Source organism: Aedes aegypti, chromosome 2 (assembly GCF_002204515.2).
Source record: "Aedes aegypti strain LVP_AGWG chromosome 2, AaegL5.0 Primary Assembly, whole genome shotgun sequence".
Lineage (NCBI taxonomy): Eukaryota > Metazoa > Arthropoda > Insecta > Diptera > Culicidae > Aedes > Aedes aegypti.
The window spans coordinates 169,938,483-169,964,258 of NC_035108.1; the positions used below are offsets into that span (position 1 = coordinate 169,938,483).

At 35.9% G+C, this 25,776-nt stretch overlaps 1 protein-coding gene across 5 annotated transcripts in view; it reads right to left on the reverse strand.

Moving 5' to 3' along the window:
* Window positions 1-5,895: 5,895 nt before the first annotated feature.
* Window positions 5,896-25,776, reverse strand: part of LOC5572193 (receptor expression-enhancing protein 5) — a 41,749-nt gene continuing 21,868 nt past the window's right edge. For 3 of the 5 annotated variants that reach the window (XM_011495194.2, XM_021843126.1, XM_021843127.1), the window contains 3 exons: window positions 7,064-7,296; window positions 6,895-6,994; window positions 5,896-6,687 (listed from right to left, as the gene is read on the reverse strand). In XM_011495194.2, coding sequence (XP_011493496.1) covers window positions 6,608-6,687; window positions 6,895-6,994; window positions 7,064-7,296 — 413 coding nt within the window. In that variant the 3' untranslated portion in view covers window positions 5,896-6,607. Of the gene's footprint in view, window positions 6,688-6,827; window positions 6,995-7,063; window positions 7,297-12,723; window positions 12,981-21,042; window positions 21,058-25,776 lie in introns of those variants that run through there. The other 2 variants (XM_011495195.2, XR_002500157.1) reach the window with 2 other exon arrangements.

Sequence of the window (25,776 nt, forward strand, 5' to 3'; positions counted from 1 at the left end):
ATATTTTTACATAAAATTAATACAAGATCGTTCGCTTCGTGTACTTGGTGTACGCATCAAAAAAATTGCTCGCTTTTAACCACACCACAAGCTTTATACTGACGATGACGGTACGGAGGGCACGACCGCTTTCGAATTCATTTTCTGATTGTCTTCTGATTGACCATCACAAGTACCACCGCGCTAATACTGTATGCTGGAAGCGAGGTTCTTAACCAGTATTGTACAAAAAAAAAACGCGCGGGCCCTGAGTCTCAAACTTACAGAAACTTCTTACCGTCAGCCGTCTAAAAAATCACGCCAGTACTCCACACCACAAGCGTGGTGATGTTGAAAGCGCGAAGGAAAAAAGAGAGCAAACAAAATGGATCTTTCTCGTGTATTTATTTGTCTCTTGTCTCCCCACCGCACGCTCGCACAGATTGATGTGGCAAGACTGTGCACCGGCCAGAGTTGACGCTTTGGCTACTTACACACTGGCATTTGTAGTGCAAAAAACATTCTACCACATATAGGGGAATTAGGGGCATAATGGACACGTTAAGCAAATGTTCGTTTTAAGACCCTTAAATGGCAATGTTTTTAATTTACCCCCGGCTAGTTTTCAAGTTTGATGTTAGTACGACGTGCCGCATTCATTCATAGTGATAAAAATCATAGCATATGTCAGAAATACGAGATAGAAAATTGGGTCGAAAACAAGGCTGGTAAAAAGGTATCGGGGCGAAATGAACACCTGTAAGAAATTTAGTTATTCCAATATATTCAATGACTGTCAATCATTCCGATATGCAAAAAGGCTCTCCCTCAATCATAATAGCTAAAAAAAATCTTTCTGGGTTCGTTACTTTGCTCAAAAATTAGATTCTTCCACGGTCTTGCTTATATGCCAATTTGAAACTGAGAAAAATGTTAAGTCAATTTTTGAAGAACAATTGAAGCAGAAAATATTTTTTACCGTCAATCATTTCAAATGCATTACAGATTTCATGCAGTGAATGAACTTTTGATGAAATATGTGTATTATCAGATATTGAGAGGGTGTCCATTTCGCCCCGTATGTTCATTATGCCCCTAATCCCCCTACTTCAATAATAGTATAAATTGTAGGTTGTTATGTTGAACGATTTGCCACCTGTGCAGTGCACATGTTGCACATGTGGACGCGACGCCTCTGATTGCAATAATATAGGGACACTTACGGCTTCGGTACCATTCGACTATTATCGGCAATCATACATACTTCAAAAACACAGTATTTTTCTATTGAATCACACCAATGAAAATATTAAGATGATACTTTGCTCTGCCAGCTTCCCCCTGACGAGATTTCCGAGGCGGAACAAACAATGTTGCTAGAGATATCCTCAATTCAAATGAACAAGCCTCAAAATGCGACTGATTTGGAGCTGCCGAACAGATTCGCCTGCAGCGCTTATGGGAAAGTTGCCGAAGAGAATGAAGCTGCCGACAATAGTCACACTGACAAGAGATGTTCGCAGCGTTGTAAAAGCGTTTCCAGATAGATTTCAACAAGTCTGTCGGTGTGAATCGATAGATGATTGAGCAGCGCATGAATGTAAACAAACAAACAAACACGTAATTTGGCTGCTGATGTCCAAGAAAATCACAAAAGAAGCGCGACATCGGTTTAGACTGCCGAGAATACGTAAGTTCCCATTTATAGATATTCCTTACATTGTCTTGGGGGTATGAGCTCAGTCCTCATAACTGGTTAATATTGATTCGAAAAAGTATCACTAGATGCGCTTCTTTCTGGCGTTACGTTTCAACTGCAGCTAGAGTAACTGTGCACGTGCTGCCTTAGGTGCAGGAGCCTCGTTGCTTGTAAGCGCACGAGCGTGCTGTACATTGTGAAGACCCTTTTTTTGGTGCGCCTCATTTTTCTTGAGATGTGTCTCACTGTGGTCTCATGTGCGCCGTCACATGTGCTGTTTAAAATTCATCGCAATAATTGAAATGATTCAACGAGAATCGAAATTGTAGCTCTTGGATCGCGAGTTGTCGGGGACTCAGTCCGTCAGTTCTTGTCTCTATCTGATTTTAACACGCGTGGTAGGATTTGGGTGAAATGCTGGGTTTTATTATTGTTTGGATCTAGGAATATTCCGAGTTAAAAGAACTTGGAATTTAGGGATAACGTCTTCTCGGCTAAGACTGCGTAAGTAGTGACACCTCTATGGTTCGGTCAGAGGTGGCAGAAGAACTTACCGCCAGAGTCTGAATTTCAAGGAAAGACCAGGGTTTTGGACAGGAGGTGGCCTTTTTCCTCGTACGAAAGGCCTTCCGAGAAAGCCTATTGAACTAAGGATTCTAACCTTCGCTCTCAGCTAAGTAGTAATCCGGTCTAGTGCAAGGTTTCCAAGTGTTTGACAGGATGCACCACTTTTCCGGGTTTGAAGATCTGAAAGGGAAATCAAGGATTTTCGAAAGAAAGAACAACTTACCGATTTCAAGTCCAATATCGAATTCATTTATTCCAGCGGCGACAAGCCGCTTTTATAGGGCTAAAACTACCCAAGTAACAATTTTAGTTTTACGAATTACTTAGAGGGTGCTATAAATAGACGCCCATAAAACCACGGTCAAGGCACTGTTGCCTCCATCGCATCCCCCAAAACCTCTTGTAGATTAGAACGTGACTAGTTGGCCCACTCTAAAAGAGGCTATGAAGTGTATATTTATGTCACACAAATAAAGCCAAACAGCATTAATGAAAGCTATTTTGAGGCCACCTGTTCTAGATGAATGTCACTCCATCTTCAAAATGATTTTATCATAACCAGGGTGTCGACTCAATTTTGAAAATAAAATTCCCTGACTTTCCCTGACCTTCCAGTCATTTTCCAGAAAAGTTCCAGACCACTGAGTTGGTTAATTTGAACCGAAATAAATAAGATTTTTACAAGAAGATACATATTCGTTATGTTATAGGTCGTATTTCGTATGAATAAACTGATCAAAGGCTTTTGCTTTATTGAGATATATGTACCTGCCAGATGACATTCTTGAACGTTTATTCAAGTTGATATGGGGCCTTCCTTAGCCGAGTGGTTAGAGTCCGCGGCTACAAAGCAAAGCCATGCTGAAGGTGTCTGGGTTCGATTCCCGGTCGGTCCAGGATCTTTTCGTAATGTAAATTTCCTTGACTTCCCTGGGCAAAGAGTATCATCGTACCTGCCACACGATATACGAATGCGAAAATGGCAAACTTAGGCAAAGAAAGCTCTCAGTTAATAACTGTGGAAGTGCTCATAAGAACACTAAGCTGAGTAGCAGGCTCTGTCCCAGTGGGGACGTTAATGCCAAGAAGAAGAAGATGATAAAACTGAACAATTGAGAATCTATTTACATTTCAAACTTGAAGATCCGTATGAATAAAGATGTTATCGGCTAGTGAACTACCTCATACCTAATTTAAAATTTTAGGCATGAACGAAAATTATGGTCCTCCTTCCTTTTTTATACAAGCAACACTATTACAATCATCCATCATACTTTTTTTAGTGGAAGAAAGCCATCCAAAAATTTGGCTTCTTCCAGGCAAAATTCTAGCCATTGCCATAAAACTTTCTTGGAGAATTGCTTCAAGGAGTTCCACATAGATTGCTCAGAAATTCTTCTTAAAATTCTTAAGATTTTTTTCCAGATATTCCTTTAATACTTCTCAATGAACTCTTGAAAGGTTTCCTCCAGAAGCTCCTCATCTCCAAGATTCTCTAAAAATTGTTAGAGAATGTCTTTCAGTCTTTAATATTTCTAAAAAAAGCATTTTGATTTCCTAGAACTAATCCAGGAATGCTTATAAAAATATTTTTCAGGATAACATATTTTTTTCCAAATTGTTTTTATTTAGTTTTTCCTTAGAATATCTTTGATAATTCTTCACGATGATTAGTTACAGTTAATATTTTAGGATTTCGATATGCGATAGCTTTTCCCCACGAAAAAAATATCTAAATATTCTTAACGGAATGCATTCAGGGCTTGAACAATGCGCTGATTAGAAGGTTTCTAATGTTTCTCCTGTACTTGTCGTACCTTCAGCAATGCTGCGAGGAACTCTTCTAAGAACTCATCTACGAGTATCTCTAAGTAATATTACAAATTGTCAATAGCAGGGCTGGGAAAAATTCTGAAATTCACTCTACAGTAGCCAAACAAAGCCAATCACAGTCAGCGAAGCCAGTGAAACTCACGTCCATCGCTACTGTAGGCAAAGAGAATAGAAATATTAGTAGTAGAACGCTAATGGCGCTATTCTCACAAAACTAAATTAGTTTATTATCACCTTTAAATGTATCTTTTCATGGTTTGTTCGATGCCATGTTGTAGTGGATGATTTTAAAATTTATTTGACATTTTGAGGACCGGTACTCAAGCTGTCAGCGCGTGGCAAACTAGATGTTGGTAACACGAACAGTAGCGACATTAGCATTCTTAGGTTAATGCTTCTACTGCAAAAAGCCTTGAAAATTGCAAAACACCCATTGCTAAGGGCAACCCAAAATTACTGTAGAAAAATGTTCTATTTTCCGCTGCATTTCCCGCATTTAGAGCCTTCAATGACACTAACGTTTTAGAAAATCCATGCACCCAACATAGGCTACTTGATGAGATTCACGTTTTTGAACTACTGTACTGGGAAGAGCCACGTGATTTTTGTGAAATTCAAGCCTACTACTATTACCATTGCCAGCACTGGTCAATAGATTATCAAGATTATTTCAAATGATATTCCTGAAATTTCTGCTTTTCAATAATTTTCTGGATTACTAAAAATAATCGAGGAACTTTGAGAATCATACTCAGAATTTCTGGAGAATTTTCTGGGTCCTGGTCGAGTGGTTAAAGTCCACGGCTGCAAATCAAAGCCATGCTGAAGGTGTATTGATTCAGCATAATCAATTACTTTGCAGACAATAAACTCGTTTGATGTTGTAGTATTGATATTTTTTCCCTGACCTCAAGTGAAATTCCCTGACTTTCCAGGTCAGGAATAAATTCCCTGACATTCCCTGACTTTCCAGGTTTTTCCAGGTAGTCGACACCCTGATAACGTTGATCTTGCCGGATTTAATCTAACGTAAACAAACCAAATTAGATTGAAAACACGTCTTTGATAATTTGTTTCGTAGTGCTTGTTGAAAATTTAAATGATTTATTTTGATATAGTGCACGCCGTTAAAATACAAAAGGAAAACCAACGGATCCAGATGACTGCCTTGCGGTATGCCTGATGACGCGTAAAAGCAGGGTGATCGATATTTTCCTAAAGCTACCACTAATTGACAATCAGTGAGGTAAGAGCGGAACCATCTCAAAAGGCTGCCTCCAACTCCAAGCCTATCGAGCTTGACGATTGCAATATCGTGATTTAGTTTATCGAATGCCGCAGATAGATTGGTGTAAATCACGTCCGTCTGGGTCACTTTTTGAACAAAATTAAGCTATGTATAAATGGTACTTAGATAAATATCTCCTGACCTTCAAGTCAAAACATAATTTGCAACGATTTATAGCAAAACGACCGTAAAAAGCGACTAGTGCGACTATAGGGGACTGTCTACTAAGAGAACACCGACCCTTGTGATTTTTCTTTGCAAAAGTAAGTTTTCCCATAGTAAATACCATACAATCTTTGAACGGCCAGCGCTAAATTATAGTTTAACCGATAGAGCTGAAATTTTGCACAGTTGTTATGGGAATTAGGCATTCCTGATGGGGAATACCCTTTACATGCCTCGTGATAATTTAATATTTGTTCAGTCAAACGAAAATCACCAAAACATTCTTCCAATATTGTCGTTTTTGGGACCTCCTACCTTCCTTTACCTGTATGGACATTTCTTTCGAAAAAATAAATCCCGTATCTAGATGGTACCTATGTCTTTCATATTTTCTATAATTCATTACAATTCTTTTCTTTTCAAAATACCTAACCATACTTTGCATGTGTCTTGCCCACGAACAACTACACCCTCCATAGAGTAAAGCTTATTTATTCCTAAGTGCTGTTCTTTTCGATACTCCGCTCAAGAATCGAATTTTGCATTGTTTTACAATTTTTTGTTTGCGTGTATTTGTTTTTCAACAATAATGGCATGATGTTTGACTTTCAATAAATAGGCCCGCGACAGTATTTGTAACATGCGTTGCAGAAGATGAATTAAGGCAAGTGCTTATTAGGGATGCTGCTTTTGGCTTGGAACATTGCTGCTACTGGCCACGTTTTATTCTGCTGGTCCTTTTCTAGGACTGGTCACGGTTGTGATGCCTCGCGTTTACCAATCTAACCGACTGAATATTCACATATTATACAATCAATGCGTTAAGCTAAAACCTTGTACATGTTTGAAAAAAGATAAACTTATTAAGTTGGATTTCAAAAAGTGAAAAGATGTAAAAAGTGTTGTTCTTCGCGTGTGATGTTTCTACAATACCAACCAGATACTATTAAAAATGAGTGAAAATGATGCAACCACAGACGGATAGTTTTCTCTATACTACGTACAAGGAAAGTATCTTAAAATTCTAAACAACATGCTACAAAAATTGTGATAAAAGCTACGCATGGTGGGTTGCTTTAAGACAGCTTCTTGGAGATCACGTCACCGGCCACCTGCTTGATCTTATCAGTGGCCTGTCCGATCAGATTGTCCGCACCTTTCGAAAGAGTACAACATTGTTAATTGTGGATATCGTAATCATTATTGTTTTGCCGAGCAATGCCTGTTCGATAAGCTTTCGGGCAACACAACTTTTGACAATGATTACTTGAGAATGGAGGTGCGAATATTACTTACCATAATCATGAATTTGTGTATGCTTGATCGAATGTGCTTGAAAGCTTCCCATACTTGCGTTACTTACTTTTTTCGTATTTCTTGAAGTATGGCAGGATGACCTTGTGGTACATGACGGTCGATCCGTTGTTCTCAATTGGCACCATGCACCAGACGAAGAAGATGCACTACAAGTGTAACAAAAAAAGGCATTAGTCGGTACAAATCTCGGTCAATCGAGAGGAGGGGAGCGTTACCTTCAGCAGCCAGTAGAATGGGATAATCTGCACCAGGAAGAAGGAGAAGTGCTCGAACACCGACAGAACGCCGTAGATAACCCAGTAGGTGAGCCATCTGGTGTCGTCCTCCTTTGTGCGGGTTTCGATCGCTTTCATGGAAATGTATGCCGGGTAAGCCACACCGATAGCATTACACAGGATCTGTGCGGCATAACCGAAGGCCAGATAGAGGACCACTAGAGCCACACCACCTGTGGAAGAGAAATGAAAGTAGATTGGTTTAGATTTATAAAACAGGGTGATGTGTGAGGTTTTGTAAAACAAAAGAGAATATAACTATAATAATAGGATCGATTGTTGTTTATGAATTCTCATAGAAATTATCGTAGAAAACAAACTTTCTGAAGATTTATCAAATGCCTTACATAGATCATTCTGATTCACATATTCCCCAGAAAATCATTCCCCCGAAAACCAATCCCCAGAATACCGTTCCCCAGAAAGCTGTATGTATATCCTTTTTCTTTTATTTTTCCTTTGCGTATGTCACTTATGTGATTAACTTAGTGTCAAGATAAATCGAAGCCAAACCTCAAATTTGCAAGAGCACTAATCTGGAACATCCAATTAAGCTGAAACTTTAGAGTAAGGTAGGGCAAAAGTTCGACCTTAGTGGTGTAATGAAAGTTTCCAAGAAAACAATAGCAGTTGAAACAAAACAAATACCATACAGTGAACCTTCAACATATTGGCTATAATTTTGCTGAACAAACTTGTGTCAAAATATTTACCCATTTTTAGTTATAACACTTTCAAAATTAATTGTCTTATTCGAACTTTTTCTCCACCGGTGGGGCAAAAGTTCGCTGGCTAAAACACAAAATATCGATACTTTTATGACAGGCATACTTTATACCAGCCGTAAACTTAAGTTTGCCGAAAAATACACACTAAATTTTCTTAATTGCTCAAAACAGGGTTAATTGTAATATATTCAAAAATAGCAGTTTTTCGCAAAACTAAGTGGATATGTAAAATTTTGGGGACAATCGCACAATCGGGCAAATTTAGCTAAATTTGAAGATAATGTGTGGATTTTAGGCAATTTGTTATTTTTCCCATGAGTTTATACATGGGTCGAACTTTTGCCCACTATTGTTTCCAAGCATTTACGCAAAAACTAATACATCTCAAAGCATCCTTAAGATAGGCCTAGAAACGCCCTTACATAAAACATTGAAAAAGATTTTATCTTCATTTGGTTCCATGCAACGAAAGTTTGACCGAAAATTACAATATTTACGTCGAAAAACGACAAACAGCCACAACTTTTCCAAATAACAATCAATTTTCATGATATTTGGTGTGAATGTCTCTTACTTGAATATAATTCGAACCACCATTACATTTATAAGTTTGGTTTTGAATTGAGCTAGAAATCTTAAAAAGAAACTCTTGCCCCACTTTACTCTAATCCAATTGTCATCACCAGCGAGTGACCGATTGAATCATTTTTCAGCTTAAATGGATGATGGGATATTCAGATATGTGCTCCTGACAATTTGAGGCTTGGCTACGATTCATCTTCTTTTTAGGTTTTATGTGATAAAACAAAAACGTAGGTATTCATGATTATTTTGCATATTATAATTATACACACTTTTTTCAGTAAATTTCCATAAACTCTACAAACGAATAGTTTAATTCTATATAATTTAAAGATAAACCCTTCTTTCAGTATTATTTTATTGAAGATATAGGCAGTATATCGATGAAGAGCGAAGAGCCCTTATAGCAAAAGTTCGTTTGGCATAAAATGATATGGTATAATGCTATTTGGCATAATTATATAAAACACTGATTGGCCATTTGGCATCCCACCATAGTTACGATCTTTATTTTTAAATAAAATGTTCAAGTTATGCCAAATGTTCATTGGCTAAATTACTATTATGTTATATGGCCTGTTATCATTTAAATAACTATGCCAAATGGCTTTTTGTCATATGGTCTCCCTACGCAACATTTTGTCAATATCTTCAATAGGATTCTGTTTTTGCACAATTTTTTTTATACGGCCGTGCAACAAAAGTTTTCATACATTTTTTTCCTCCAAAACCTTATTATTGCATGAAAAGACGAGAAATGGTGTTACTTTTTTGCACGGTTTTTAAAATTTTGAACCGGTTTTTTTTTGCACGGTACGCATCTCCCGTGCAAAAACAGAATCGGGTGCATTCCGAAACCATAAGGTGCGTCAGAACATTTATCTGGCTTTTTTTTTCTTAGATGTCATGACATATCTTAGCTGTTGTACACAGTACCAAAAAATAATGTGATTTACGTCTTTTGGGATGCACATAAAAGAAGCGAGCCGAATGACGTGAATTTGTGTTCAATTTCAAATACGTTAGTGTCTGATTCGGGAAATGTCGATCACAGTACCGTCATATTCGTGTCCTTTAACATGTAAAATTACATTTTTTGTTCAATACGTCTTCAAGGACACGTTTTTGTGTCGTTCCATCACTTACATCAAGTGTCATTCAGTCATAACCAGAATTACGTCCAGAGTAATTTTCATTATTTTTAAGAGTGTACGCATACGGAGATGAACCAGTCATAGGGCTGAAAATCTCCTTAATAAAGATAATAATAATAATAATGTTGTACGCATTGTTGCCAAACATGAAATTATGATACAGCACCATTATCCCAAGCGCTTTATTAGATGTTGTTTTCTTGGAAAATGACTATAAGTAGTAAGTATGCAATATCAATATTTGGCAATGAATGGAATCGCGAGCAATTAACAGGGTGGCCACCAAATTTCGATTTTGAAATTCCCGCTTTTTTCCCGGTTTTCCCGGTATATTTTACATAATTTCCCGGTTTTTAATCCATTCTTTCCAACGACTTTAATTGACTTTTTCTATATCAAAAATCTTTTCTATGGAAAGCCCCGCAACATTTTTTTTTAAATCTGTTTAAATTTTTTTAGTTGTTTTTCCATAGTAATTTGATTGTTTATCAATAGTTTCACTATTGGAGAAATATGTTGACTATTAGAGTGATTAGTAGCTGAATCGATTTGTCTCGCGTTCATCGAGAATCAATGGAGCTCTGGAGCTATCTATCATGGGAAAGATATGGTTAATTGTGCTAATAAAACAGATCCTACTCTTGACACGACAGGAGTTTAATTTGAATGCTATCTGAACCATATTTACCAACAATATGCCCTTTAAGCCAAACTTCGAAATTTCAAGTTCAAGTTTTAAGATCTAGAACTTGGTTGCATTCTGGTGATGATAAAACGATCAAAATTTTTAGCTCAAAGCTCTGTTTGCCTCTCTAGACTCATGCTCTTGAAATTTCGAGTTTTGACTTTGGTTTATAATCATCTTATAATGCATCTTAATGCTGAATTTGAGATAATTTGGCCAACAAAAGCCCTAGATGCCCAAGTAGTTCCTTGCCGTTATTGAAATTATTTGAATTAGGGTGTTGTATGTATTTTGGACAGAGCGTTATGCGTATATAATTTGGCCACCTCCATTTGATTTTGCCGTAAATGGCCAAATTATATACGCGTAACGGTCTATCCAAAATACTTTGATCACCCTATTAATCCTTTGAATTTTATTCCATAAAGCAAATAAGTTCATGATATGAATGAAACAAGGCCACACACGTAGAAGCTAAGTAAGTGCTCACAACTTTAATAACACCGAAAATTATCATTTTTGACATCCACCCACCCTCTCGTAATGCCTTTTGTATGGATATTTTACAAATTTTATATGAGCTGTAATGGTTTGATCGTTATTAAGATCGTAAATGAGCTAATATTTAAAACTTCGTCGATTAGATAACTAGTGACATATTAAAAGCTTTAATAAATAGAGACTTGTTTTCAAGATTAGTTGTGGTGTTCAGCAATTACAGAAGAGTGCTAAGCCAATCCGCAATAAGTAATTAAACCTTGGTTTAAAACGTCTTAGAGAAAAGTTCAAAAAATTTTAGCCCTGGTAGTTCGAGAACAAAAATTCAAAAAAATATTTCAAAACATTGCTAAGAAAATAGTGAAACATTTTTAAGAAATATGGTGTAGCATAGTAGAAATTAATTCATTGGTTTTTGAAAGATACTTGTTCAAAATTTCTGCTGTCTCATGAAAATGTTATTAAACATAATTACTTTCTATAACTTATTTTGGAGGTTGATTTGCAGATTACAGCTTGAAGATGTTCGTTCAAAACAATTTTCCCGGTGATCTTCTCAAATTCCCGGTTTTTCCCGTCTTTTTCCCGGTGGGTTCGAATTCCCGTCTTTTTCCCGCTTTTCCTGTTTTTCCCGGTTCGGTGACCACCCTGAATTAACAGATATCCCTTGGCCTAATGGAAGGAATTTGAACAAATTCAATATTTTAGAAAATTATGCCAAATAGTAATTATACCAAACAGGAATAGACCGATGACCTACTGATTCCGAAACTCTGCTGGGGCTTGGGGCTGCTTGGGCACGGCAGGAGTTAATCATCAATATTAACCTCCATTCCCGAGCAGCCTAGATAGCCGCGTAGTGTCGGTAGCGGTTGTTTCAACTGGCTAAGAATTAACACTACGGACTGCCTGTTCCGGTGGCAAAAGTCCACCTCACAGGTGACCCCTAATTTATGGTGTAATGCGTACCGTGCCTAGGAATGAATGGTTAGGGGGGTCTAAATAAAACCTAACCGCTAACGGAGCCTGTGGAGTACCAGGGCGCCCTCTGCAGTATTGTGCCCTTCCTGTGCTACTCGGAGCAATGGCGCAGGTACCTTGTGTTTCTCCGAGATAATCGGCTGCTCTTCTTCAGTCTCTATCCTGAGGCTAAATAAGGGTGGGATTATGAATATGTTGCTATTTAATTTAAATTATCACCTATATGGTTTCCCATTATGCGTTTTACACAGTGTATTTTGTGCTTTTTCGCCTTTGGCGACTTTCTATAGATACCGATCTGGTTTTTTCGCTGCTGGTCTTTTTTTGCTGAGATTGCAAAAAGCTTAATCCTACCTAGTTTGGGTAGTGGCTACGGTTAGGTTAGCTCAGATCAATCTTCAGAATAAAAGAACAGCAACGATCAATCTTTGCAGACTTATGCAAAATGGTACAGCTCAAGTGGCGCTATTTCAAGAACCCTACTTTCGTAGAGGGAACTTCTATCTAGGTAACCATGTGGATCCAGTTTTTGCTACTTTCAGCAAACTTGAACTGGCAAACTCGCGCTCCATGCCCCGCGCATACGTGCTCGTTAATAAAGCAATCGTTGGAGTTTGAGATTTCTTACGCGCCATACAATTTATTTTCTATTTTCATAGAAAAAAATCTTATTATGGGGGGAAAGGGAGTTGAACAATCCCAAAAATTGCCTTACGTATTAAATGGACAGGCCCTAGGTTAAGTTTGGTTAAGTTGATTGAATGCGTTTTTTCTCTTTTAAGCAATTTCACCAGTAAAAAATCTGAACTCCTACGGCAAATTAAATGTAATATTGTAACAAAATGTGAATAAACGCCTAATTTAGTTATATCAAATTAGGATGAAAGTGTTTTCTAACACAGAGTACCTAGATATAAGAAATGAACGTAATGTTTGGAATTATACTAATTAAGAAATTAAAAAAACAAATACCGATCACAACACATTGTGTCTTCATATCCTTCTTCGGTTCCTGATCCTGCGAACTGCTCTCAGAGTGCGACATATTTCTTTCGGAATAATTGTTCACGGTCTTTACGAAAAAAATTCAATTAGCACTGCTACGAAGACGCCGGTTCGGTCCAGTCAAAACAAATGACACAAATCCAGTACACACCACACACGCACGCAATGGACAATCCCGAACGACGCGGGCAAAGCGGATGATCCACGTTCTACTGGCACCTGTACTACACAAAAGGATGGACACACTGAATTATCATATCTGCACCCATCGTTTATTCGGTAGGATAGCGGAGGAAGGTATTGAGTGCAGTGGTGAAGTAAAGAGCAAAAGTTCCCCGGGATCATTAAATTTGTGCTGAAGAGACGGACACACCATCAACAGGAATTCCTCCTCATGTTTGCGGCTACAAGTCTTCACTATAGAGGCAAAACGCGTGGCTTGTCCCAAGTTCTATGTTTCTAATAATAACCGCATTTCTAACGAATGTACAAACTGTTCGGCGGTCATATCAACCTGCTGCTGAGTGAAGTGCCAAATGGTCATTTTTCTTCCACCGGCTTTATCTACTTCGTCGTTGTGTCGTTAGTACCTCTACTATTATACTGCCAGCCAGAGACCGGCAAGCGTCGTCATCGTTATTATAATTCTTTTTTTTCCTAAAGATTGGCTTTGTTTCGCGCACGGAGAGTACCGATGAGTGACGGAATTCGCCAACGCCAAATCATTGCAACAGCTGATTGATTTTAGCAGTTGGTCCATCGAAATTATGTTCAGTATTCTTCGAGTGAAGTTTGGAATCACCTAATCAAATACTGAAATACCAGAATCACATTCCAGATCAGAATCACATTCCTAAACTTTTTGGATAACATACTCTAGATCAAAGTAGGGCCGCAAGTAGCCGCAGCGGTAAACACGCAGCTAGTCAGCAAGATCATGCTGAGGGTCGCCTACCTCAGAAATTTAATTATTACTCTTCAAAATCTTCTAAAGTAAGTCCTTGTCCAAGAGTTTCTTCTTGGGCTTCTTTCAGGTTTTTATTTAGAGCTTTTCCCAGAAATGTTAGAAGAAATTAATCGATAAGTTTATCTGAGAATTGCTATAGAATCGTCCAGGATATTTTGTTAGGATTCTTGATAAAATACGGAAGGTATTTCTAAAGGACATCATGCAGTAATCTCTAATAAAAGCTTTGAGGAATACGTGATCAACTCCTGCAAAAAAATATGAAGGAATTTCTGGACCTCTGAAGAAGTCTTGGTAACCTCGAAACTCCATATAAAAAATGTTAACATTTATTGCACTGAGTGTCAAATCCATATAAAAAAATCTAAACAATTCATGCAGTGAATGCCACAGAGCAGGCCAGTTAATTGATCATCAAGAAAGAGCCTAAGATTTTTAAAATTTTCATGTCTTCTACAAAGTTGTTAGATATCTTAAAACGCGTGTTTTTGCTGAACATTGCACCTCTCTATCTTTTAAAGTAAAGGAATTATCGGTAGAAATCGTTTTAATAAGGCTGTTTAACAATAAGAACACATGAAAAGACGCTTATACACAAATGTTTTTGTCATCAGCCGAAAGGGAAGATATGATACTTTCATAATGTGTAAGTGTTGTCTGCGCCATTTTGCACCGATGGCAGTTATAGGGGCCTACACTACATCTTAAAAAAAGAGTAATTCATAAATAACTTTGTTAGGGGGAGATCCCCCAGTACCGGACAGCACCCAATACCGGACAAAGTCAAAAAATTGAGAAATCATGGTCCAATCAAGATGGTGTATTAGAAGGAAAGAAAGCTATTATGGAGACTAATGTTTGCGTAGAATAACACATCCTTGAAATATGCATGCCTTTTTAAAAAAGTAGAAAAGTTTGAAAATCTTAAAAAAAATTGACGTATCGCCTTAATATTGAGCCTTATTAGTAATTATTTTGAATATGAAAAAATACTTTGGATCACGCAAGCATGTTCGAAAATAATCCTAATTTGATAGTATGAATGTATTTTGTATCATAATTGAATCAAATACGGACAAATTACAATTTTGGGTTAAGCACTCCTGTCCCCCAGTTTCGGACAGCTTGATTTGTTATATGTTATCTTTGTAATTATTGCACCAGTGTCTCAAAATACATTCATTTTTCATGGATTCCGTCGATCATGGTATCAAACATGCTATAAAATTAAGAAGAATGATCATTCAGAACAACATCGTAAAATGTGCTATTTTTCATCATATATGAAAGAGAATTTTGATGCACATCTTGTAAACTAAGAAAAACTCAAATTGGTCTTGTAAATGTTGCAAATGCATTGAATTGGCAATTGTATACTATTCCTATAGTAAACACATTCAATGATGTTCAAATTTACAGAATTCGACGCATTTTCAGATCGTGTCCGGTATTGGGTGCCACGTTTCAAGATCGATCAATTTGGTACAAAAATACATCATCAAAATGCAATGTCAAAATTCATATTTATATTTTCAAATTTATTTTTATACACTATAAAAATGATAATATTTATCATAAATGGGAAACACGAGCTCATAATACCAATATTTTTCGAATTATGAATTTAGTGGCTTAAGTGTCCGGTACTGGGGGATCTCCCCCTACTTCAAAAGATAGCGTGATGATATGTTCAGCAAAAACAAGGGATTTTTCATGACAAATAACTTTGTCGAAAACACAAACAAAAATCAAAAATCTTGGAAAAAAGTTATGATAATAAAAATGATTTTTAGGGTCTACTTACATACAACGGCATATATCTCAAAAAGTATAAGAGATAGAAAAATCATGTCTTCGACAAAGTTGTTTCAAATTTCCAATTCCACAACTTTGCCGAAGACACCATGTGTCTATCTAAATAGTTTTTTTTATCTCACTGCTAGGTGGATTGATCACAAAACTTTTTGCATTAGACGATGCGCTTTAATATACCAAGAAACTTCTCCGAACAAACTATATCGCTAGAATCAACGGTTTGGGCGCTATTCAAAAAGCGCATGAAATCGACAAAATCCAACATAGTGCGATGGGTAGAAAATCAATACGAACAATATTTTTTATAAGCACCAGTGTTAGGAAATGCTTGATAGTCCGAATTACAACAAGGTCCGAATCGGACTAATTAAAAAAAAAAGACTAATTAAAAAAAAAACTCGATAGGGATCCCGTAAAAAAATCGTTTAATTTCCGTATTTGCAGGAACTCTAAATAAACTTTTTGAAGAATCCACGGAAAATATTTGTGTGCAAATACTCGCGAAATTATTGGAAGTCTTTTAGAGTAATTGCATGATGAAATGATGAAGAAATCTCTGAATGTTTGGATGAGATTTATTGGAAAATCCTAGAGGAATTTCTGTTCTGCTCCTTGGAAGATACCTTGTAGGAATCGCTGAAGTAACCTCTAAAGTAATCAGTGGAAAATTCCAAGAACACTTCCTGGAGGATTTCCCAGAATAATTCCTAAAAATTTCTCGAAAAATCCCAAACCCAGGGCTGGTGCGGCTGAGTATCTCGAAAACAGGAAGTTTAGAGACCTCTTGGCTGACAAAAAAAAACAAACAGAATCCAAAACGAGATTAAACAAGGTTCAAGAAAACAAAATTAAATCTAACAGGGACTAAGAGATGAGTTTTTTTTAGAATCAAATCAGATATTTCTTCAATAATATTTCAAAGACCTATTTCGGGAATTCTGCGTGATATAACAAGAAGTAATATTTCTCGTATTACTGTACGCATTTTCATAATTTTCCCTAGGAATTTCATCAGAAATTAATTTAGGCACTTGCCCAAAAAATCAGATATTACTCAAAAGATTCCTTCAGGAGTTTATTTAGTGCTTATTGATAATGAAATTCCCCCAAGATATTTCTTAAGGAATTCCTCCAGAAATTTTGTTTTGGAAACCTGGTTTTTTTCTCCAAGTAGGGGAACTTACGTATTCTCGGCAGCTTAAGCCGATGCCGTGCTTCTTTTGTAATTTTCTCAGACATCAGCAGATAAATTCCGTGTTTGTCTATTTACATTTATGCGTTGCTCAATCCTCTATCGATTCACACCGACAGACTTGTCAAAATGCTTTTGGAAACGTTTTTACAACGCTGCGAACATCCCTTGTCAGTGTGACTATTGTCGGCAGCCTCATTCTCTTCGGCAACTTTCCCATAACAACTGCTGGTGAATCACTTCGGCAGCTCCAAATCAGTCGCATTTTGAGGCGTGCTCATTTGAATTGATGGTATCTCCGGTGATATCGTTTGTTTAGTCTCGGAAATCTCGCCAGCGGGAAGCGGGCAGAACAAAGAATCATCTGAATGTTTCCACTGATGTGTTTTGATAGAAAAATACTGTGTATTTGGAGTTTGAAATTTGATTGCCGATAATAGTCGAATGGTGCCGAAGCCGTAAGTCTCCCTATATCCTATGAAATTCCATCAGGATTATTAAAAAAAAAAAAAAATCAAGAAAATAAGGCCTATTTTTCAAGACTCTAATGGCTCCAGAATTTGATGCGATGATTTTTCCATCAAATTCTCTAGAACATCCTCCAAGATTCCCATTCGGAACATCTCCAAAAATTAAACCACAAACTTGTCCAGAGATGCCTTTATGGATTTCTTAGGATTTCCTTTAAAGTTATCCTTCATGATTTTATAAAGATTTCAACTATGAATTGACATTAGAGACATTAGAAACCATCAGGAATTACTCCTGAGATTCTTCCTACGATTTATTTAGTAATTCTATCGAATATTTCCCAAGAATGTCTTCAATGTTTTTTTCAGGCAGAGAGGATTAGAGAATATGCAGGGAATTTACAAAAATTATTGGAGAAATTTTCAGGGTGTCTACTCGTGTACCGAAATGAAATTCCCTGATATTTCCCGGTTTTTCCAGGTTTCATAAAATAATTCTAGATTTAAGAAATACCCTAATTTTATATGGCTAAAACAAAATAATGACAAATTTTAAAGTGTTTTTGAATTAATAGCAATTTTTATATTTATATACATTTTTTAATGCATGCATAAGCTATTTCAATTTCCAATATTCCAATATGAAGGTGCTAACAGTACCAAAGTATAACTTTTATACAAATGAATTTAATTTGCCAATGATGGAGTCTTTTATTTCGTTTGCAAGAGCTCTGTTCATCATTGTGAACTGAACGGAACTTTCAAAAGCACCAGTATGCTTCTTCTTGAAAGTATTTTTACTACGGCGTTTTCGATGCAAAAAAAAATATGCATCATTTATTTCCATGGGTCATTTGGATACCTAAGACAGCTTCATGGGCGCAACAGTAAAATTTTATTTGGATTTGTGACAGTATGTTAGAATGAAAACTAAGTTTACCGATGTTTTCGCATATAATCATACAGTTCTGGCCTGCAAGAAAGAGACAAATTCTTTGAAATAACTCAAATTGATTGAATCGTGCTAATGATTATCACAAAAGTCAACTGCTACATATTTGATGAGGTATATTCCCATTTAAATTAATACAAATAATCCCCGGATCGGATAATAGAAACACGGATTATCAAGCCCCCGATTAATTGCGTCCGACCTGTATGACATTTAAATGTGGTAATTGAGATAAATGATGAATTGTTACGTTTTATTTGAAAATGTTCAAGAGTTCTAAATTATCTTTTTTCTTTCCCACGGTAGCTCCAGAGCTCCATTGATTTTCGATGAACTTAAGACAAACAGAATCAGATAAATACAACTCCAAGGATTCTAAGGATTTTCTAAAAAATTGTCCTTCAAAATTTCTTTAAGATTTTAACTAGACATTTTTCTAAGGATATCTTCGGGAATTACTCCAGAGATTGCTTCTAAGAATTCTTCGGGAAGTCATTCAATAACTCTAAGAGATTTTTCAAGAAATTTTTCAAAAACAATGCAAGCATTCTTCCAGTAGTTTTCCATGTATTTCTCCAAGGAAATGTGAATGAAATTTTCCGGAAAGCTGAGACGTGTCGTATTCCAACAGCAAATCTTAGGGTAACTTCTGTTAACACTTGTGCAAGTTCTTAAGTCACCCTTGATGAATAGGGATTTCTAGAAGAACTCACTCTTGAGGAAAATTTACAAGATTTTCTAAATTATTGCTTAAAAACAAAACTCCTGGAAATCCCTAAAAAATGTGAAGGAATGATCGGAAGATTTCTTTAAAAAAATGCTGTTGTGTTAACTGGTGTGGAACCTTAAATGAACCATTGAATATTACATAGGGATTTTTGGATTAAATACTGCATAAATTCCTAGAAAAAAATCTAGGGAAATTCAATAATGAAACACAGGTCGAATTTAAGGAATTATTTGAAATGTTCTTAAAAGATTCACTCGAATAACCCCTCGAGGATTTTTTTGAGTAATTCTTTGAAATAACCGTAGATGAACTGGCGTAGAAATTCTTGTCGGGTGTCTTGTAAAAAAACCTTGAACGAATTTTACCAAAAACTCTGGAATTTACCTTTGTTGGATTCCTTTGAAAAAAAAATCAGTGGAAACCTTTGGAAGACCTCTTAGAGTAACAACTGGAGAAATCGGATCGAAAGTTACTGAAAAATACCTGCAGGAGGCCTAGGATAGTCTTTGGAAAATTGTTGAAAGTAATCCCTGAGAAAATTACTGGAGGTAGTACAATTGAAGTACTCAAGGATTTCCTTTGAGCATCATGTGAAAAATTACTGAAAAAAAATAGTAGGAAAAATTTTTGTAGGGATGATCCGAGCATTTTCTGGAATTCAGCGATTTTTTTTCCAAAAATCCTACACAGTTCGAACAAAACGTGTACATTTCTGAGACATATAATGCACATAATTGGAGCGTGGTATATCATGGATATTTACATGATATGTCATGTAAACTACAATTATATGTCATGTAATCCAGCAGGATCCTGTGAGATTAGATGAGGTATAACACATTATTACATGATTTCAGTCTTAAATCGCATAAATGAAGTTTACATGACGTGTAATCTTCATTATTTTTAACAGTGTAGGATAGTCTTTGAAAAAAAAAAACTCCCTTGGCGAAATTCTGAAGAATTTTCGTTAAATTTTTTTTGCAAAAATCGCTGGAAACAATTCTGAAATGTAGGAGTACCTGAAAGTATTCCTGATGAAACTTTTGAAGTAAACACTACAAAAATTCCTGAAACTTTTCTTGAGAGAATCTGAGTACAAATTCTTGAAAAGAAAAATATAGACTTTTTAGAGACTTGCATTTAAATAGAGACCAAGTGTCTGAACAAACCGAAATTCTTGCACAAACCGTGAATAACCCTTTGCAAATTTCCCTGGAAGAAATCGGTAAAAGAATCACCAAAATAATTTTAGATGAGAATGCTGCAGAGCAATCACTGGAGAAGTTTACGTTGGACTGCTGCAGAATTTCCTGCTGGTAGAATTCTGGAGGAATTTCTTTAGACATACTTTGAGAAATAGCTGGAGGAATTGTGGGAGAAATACTGGAAGAAACTTTATAACAATAGTGACAGTAAAAAATAGTAGAATGTTTCGATCATCGGGGATCGTGTCTACCCAGTCTCCTTTATCAAAATCGCATTTAATAAAATCAATCTGATTTTAGATTTTAAACTATGCAATTAATATTAATATTGGATTTTGAATGCTCACCATCTTTTGGAAATATTTCAATTTGTTCTCCACTGGACAGGATCTGAATTTCAAAACATCTTTCCTAAACACATCGTGCTTCCAAAAAGTTAGAATCTTGTTCTCTCCTTATATCAATTGTCTTCAAAATCAAGGTGAGCCGCCAACTGTATTATGGAACTTAGTTTGAAATGCATTTTTCTGGTATTTGACATGTTTCCCAGGCCACAGACACATTGAATAAGACATTCAAATGAATCCAAACTAGTACTGCTAGTAGGTAAGATTTCCTTCACTGTTGTTTGCATCATCAACAGCTTTCACTTTCAGATTCATTTTTAATGACGTTTTTTGCGTTACACTTCACGAGGCACATAAAATGCCCTACATATAATTCCGCAAGCTCTCTGAGTATAAAATATGATAAAAAACGAAGTAACAGACTTTTCAACACGTGGAAAGTTTATCCACAAGAGTCTCTCAGTGTGTATGTTAACGATATAGCCGAGAAAGCGAAAAAAAGTTAATCATCGAGTGCTTCGCCACGATATCAAAGACCCCCGCTATCTTCACTACCGATTGTAAACGATAACCGCAGAAATTGAGATTGATTTGTACACGCGTACCTACTGACACAGCCGATCGAACTCGATCGGTATCAGATGAGAACTGAATGGTAGCTCTGTGGAATTTTGGCAAAACTGAGCCGCAAGTGTAATCTATTACGCTATTACCTTTAACAGCGTGCGTGTCGTTTTCCTTGCGTTTACGGGTCTTTCAAGGGCAGGAAAGCATTTGGAAGTCTTGAGATACTAGCACGGAAGCGTCCATAAATGACGTAGCCTTTGCTGGCAAATTCTCGAGTTGTTTTTTTTTTTCTTGTAGTAGCTTCTTCCCTTATTTCAATGATTCATTACAAATTTCTGAACTACCTCTAAACGTTACATCATTCATGAATGGTCCTATAAGAACATGTGAACCAGGTTTGCAGGTAGTGATCGAAATTATCATTCTACTGTGTGTAATGTATGTGCGTATAAATGTGTTGTGCAATTATCTTTGCTGACTAACAAGTGTACAACCAGTACAAAGTATCCATATATGGGACAATTAATGGATATCGGTGTGCAACAAGTTCAACCATACTCAAGTAATGTGTTCAATTTGCATTAATTCAGGCATTTTTGGTTCTAACAAAGAAGAACATAGATCTAACTGTATAGACGTAATATAGTTTATTACATATTCGTTCCACTAATAATATTATCGTCTATGCTATGCTATTTGTACTACTAATAATACTATCAAGCATTTTTGTCAAACCAAGTATAGCATCAATCAATATATGTACCGCACAGAAAAGAAATACATTTCAGTGATGCATCAAAACTGACACCTATTGCTGATAACAAGCTTCAGTTGTCGTTTTCTCCTTGATATTCTTTGCGTTGCACCGATACAGACAGTGACGGACAACACTTTAAAGCCACATCACTACATTTTTCATAATTGCTGCATTTTTGCTAGTTAGCATATTGCCTGTGCGATTTTTTGTTTATAATTTCGTTTAACTATTCAATTTTACGAATAATGTATTTGCAGAACATAACAAGAGGAAAAAAATTGTCAGGGATGTATGAACATGAAGAGCTTGAAATAAATTGCGTCAAAAACATGAGACTACTACTGGAAAAATAGTGTTCTACCCAAATCTATATGCAGCTCAATGCTTTCCGTTATTTCTTGTAGAATATCCTTTTTTATAGCAGCAAACTGTAGTTTCCCAACTAAACAGTTTCATAATGGTGTGGAGCATATTTAATACGGATAAATTATGCATGTTTTTTTTATTATGAAATATTCTAAATTTCAAGTTGTTATCACAAAATGGCTTTGTTAAAATTAAGTTAAGAAATTGGATGAAGCGATTCTGACAAAAATAATGTAGTCTTAAAGTGTTGTCCGTCACTGTACTTATAGACGACGAAAGTGACATGTATCTTACAATCTGATTCTTCGAGGTCTAACACGCAAGAAAGGGAGCGTTCATTTAGTACGTCATGCAAAAGCCATCTTTGCCCAGTCGAAAACGCCTTGAACTCCACATGCCACACTACATACTGCAAGCTACATTATGCAACACAAAGCGAAATGTGGAAAGTGATAGTGAAGAGATAGTTATACGTTCGTTCCTCCGGATCCTACTATGTAAAAACAAGTGATTTAACACGTGTTGCCACTTTGTACATCTTATCTGTAATTTTTTTCGAACTGATATGAACAGAAATTGAAGAAATCGAAAGCGATATTTTGAAAAACTTGATATGTATTCATGTTCTCTAATGAAAACTATGTCCTTCTTCGATTATGGTCACCCTAATGTACATAGTATTGCACCAAATATAAATCATTTTTGCAACGCTGAATTAACGGGTTTCGCCAGCTGATTATCGCAGTTTCATACATGGAATTGAATTATCTATTTCAGTGCTTACTTATTATACTGTTAAGCTCCTGTATGATTAGATAAACTACAGACAGGAAATACCGATACACCATGTGCAACAAAAACGTGTCAGCTTGTCAAAGTTCTAAAACTTTGCACATTTGTTCGAGAGTCGGTTTTGTAACGGCTTCTTGTGTTCTTACATATTTTCACAAAATCCCATTTTTTTATGCCAATTGGAACACCTCTCGGAGCATGGGGCTACCTCACGTTATTGGAAAGATGAAAATCCATTATATTACTTTTTTAGAGTCTTATCTTAAAAACTATTAGACAAAGCGAAAAAATCTTTTTTTTTTAAAGGAAATTGTTGAAGGAATCCAGAAAAAGTGTTGTACACTATACTTATTTTTAATTTTAAAAGTAAGTGTCAGTTTTATGTTGTTTATGTTAAAAAAGGTCATTTTTGTACCTAACGTTTAGCTCACGCCAGAGAGAGATTGTCCATTAATTACATGACACAGTTTTGATCGTTTTTTAAACCCCCTCCCCTCATGGTAAGATTTGTGTTATGAGGATCAAAAATATTTTTTATGGCACGTAGGAAATCTCAAACCCCTCTCCATTAAACCCTTAAACGGCACCAAATACCAATGTGACCATCGGTTTATTATTTCAAATGTTTTGTTTGCCGGAACAGATATAACCTTCTAGAGTATTTCTAACAGCTTTCTTTGCCAATAGATACTTTATGCCCTGGGAAGTCGAGATTAAATTCCCTGATATTTTCAGGTTTTTCCAGGTTTTAAAAATAATTCCAAGGTTCAAGAAATTCTCCAAAATACATAAATGATTGATGAAAACTGATGACTAAAAATTTATGTTCAAAGATAGCCAAACTATCCTTTGAAACATTCAAATAAAAAAAATATAACGATAAATATCAAAGCTCAAACCAAAAAATATTATTTAATATGCTTGTTCTAAATGTGTAAACAACAAAGAAAAAAAACAAATGGTTATTATCAAATGATCTGATTGTGCCTCAAATCATCAAAATCAGATATGAGAAAGTATCTTACTTAATATTAAGCGAACATACCCTTTCCCTTAAAATGGGATTCAGATTTATGGACATATTCACACTGCCAATTCAGATTACCGACCCCAGTAATTTTTTACTGTGATTTTTCATGAACTTTCTAAGTAGTTCTTCATAAAAGATTGTTTCAGGCATTTTTCAAAAGTCTCATGTTTTCCAGATGTTTAATCATTGATTTCCGTAGAAATCAATGAAATCTTTAAAAATTTGAAATTTCTTTGTTTTAAGAATTGAAAATTTTCTCAGGAATTCCTCCAAATTTGTTTGAAAAATTCCCCAAGGGCGTTTACAAAGATTTGTTACAGTCTCCAGAGGAACGTCAAGGAAATTTTCAGAGTTTTTTTTTTAATCTGCGAGGTACGTCTAATTTAATTCTAGAATAACCTCTGATGAATCGTGTGTGAGTTCTAAGTATGCCTTGATTAATTCATACTAGAATCTCTAAAAAAACCCCTGGATTCTTGATGAAAATCTTCCTAAGATTTTCTTGATAAATTGCTTAGATTACTGGAAAAAAAAAACATTCGAATCTCTGAATAATGTCCTACAAGATAAAAATATCTATAAATGATCGGAGCAATACCTGTAATAATTACTGTAGTATTACTTGGTGAGAAACCTGAAAAGTTTCGAAGAATCCATGCAGATTTGGAAATTTTATTTGAACCACAGCAATAATATTTTAATGAAATGGTTTAAAAAAATCGAGACAAATTTCTGGAGGAACTTTCATTTTCATTTTCATTTTGCAGCGTTTGGTGGGGCAATGAGAGCGCAAGTCAGTCCAAAGCCGGGGTAAGGGATAGGTAATGGCCGTAATAGTCTATGCGGACCACTTGAACACCATCGGAAAGGATAAGAAGGGTTGGGGTAGGGTATAGGGAATGGAGAAGACTTGACACAGTAATGCGATTAATGCTGCAAAATGTAAATGTGCTGAAAGCAATTTAAATTGAGTTTTGAAGTTTGATTTGACTTATTAAAATTCCAAATAGATCGGCCATTGTACAAGTAAGAAAGAATATGCTGATCGCTTTCTAGAAATTTTATAAACAACAAAATAATAACAATATGAGAGTGATGCTAAGGGCTGCTGATGGCACAATGCGACGCTTTAGGAGATTTTGATACTGAATGAACATTACTATACAGAGCGCAATTTAATCGATGGTGATAACTTTACAAACTTTATCTGTTTTTACACTGATTGACGATGCTGATTTATATAAAAATATTTAAAAAATATTTGATATTAGTTCATTTGTTTGTGTGATCTAGGTGTTAATAATGGAAAAATTTTACATACCCTTGATGAAATACTTCCCTGACCAGAAATATTATATTTTGAGCGCCCTTTTCGAAGCTATTCTATCCAGGTATCCATGTACTGCTTTCAATCCTGAAATTATTCTTATTGTGCATGCTCATGCATTATATTAGTAATGCTCATAATCATGCAACAGATAAGAAGAAGAGAAAAAGAGAATATAGGAACAGTGATTAGTAATGAGTTAATTATGTAGTTTTGTTAGAATTATAAACAATTAAACAGCAGTAATGAATAACTTATAAAATTACTTTGCAGCATAGCTGAGCCTTTCGGAACGTAAGACCGATGTATAAAAATAATTTGTTTCGAAATTGTCCGCGTGGTCTTCTAGTGCCCCTATTAGATCAGAATCAGTCATAGACATACATATCGAATGCTCGCCATGACCCTATGACCAACATTTGTATATGTATAGACTTAGCTGATGTGGCTTTTCTAATAGGTAGTTCTTTCACTCATTGATTGTCTTCAAAACCTTGTCA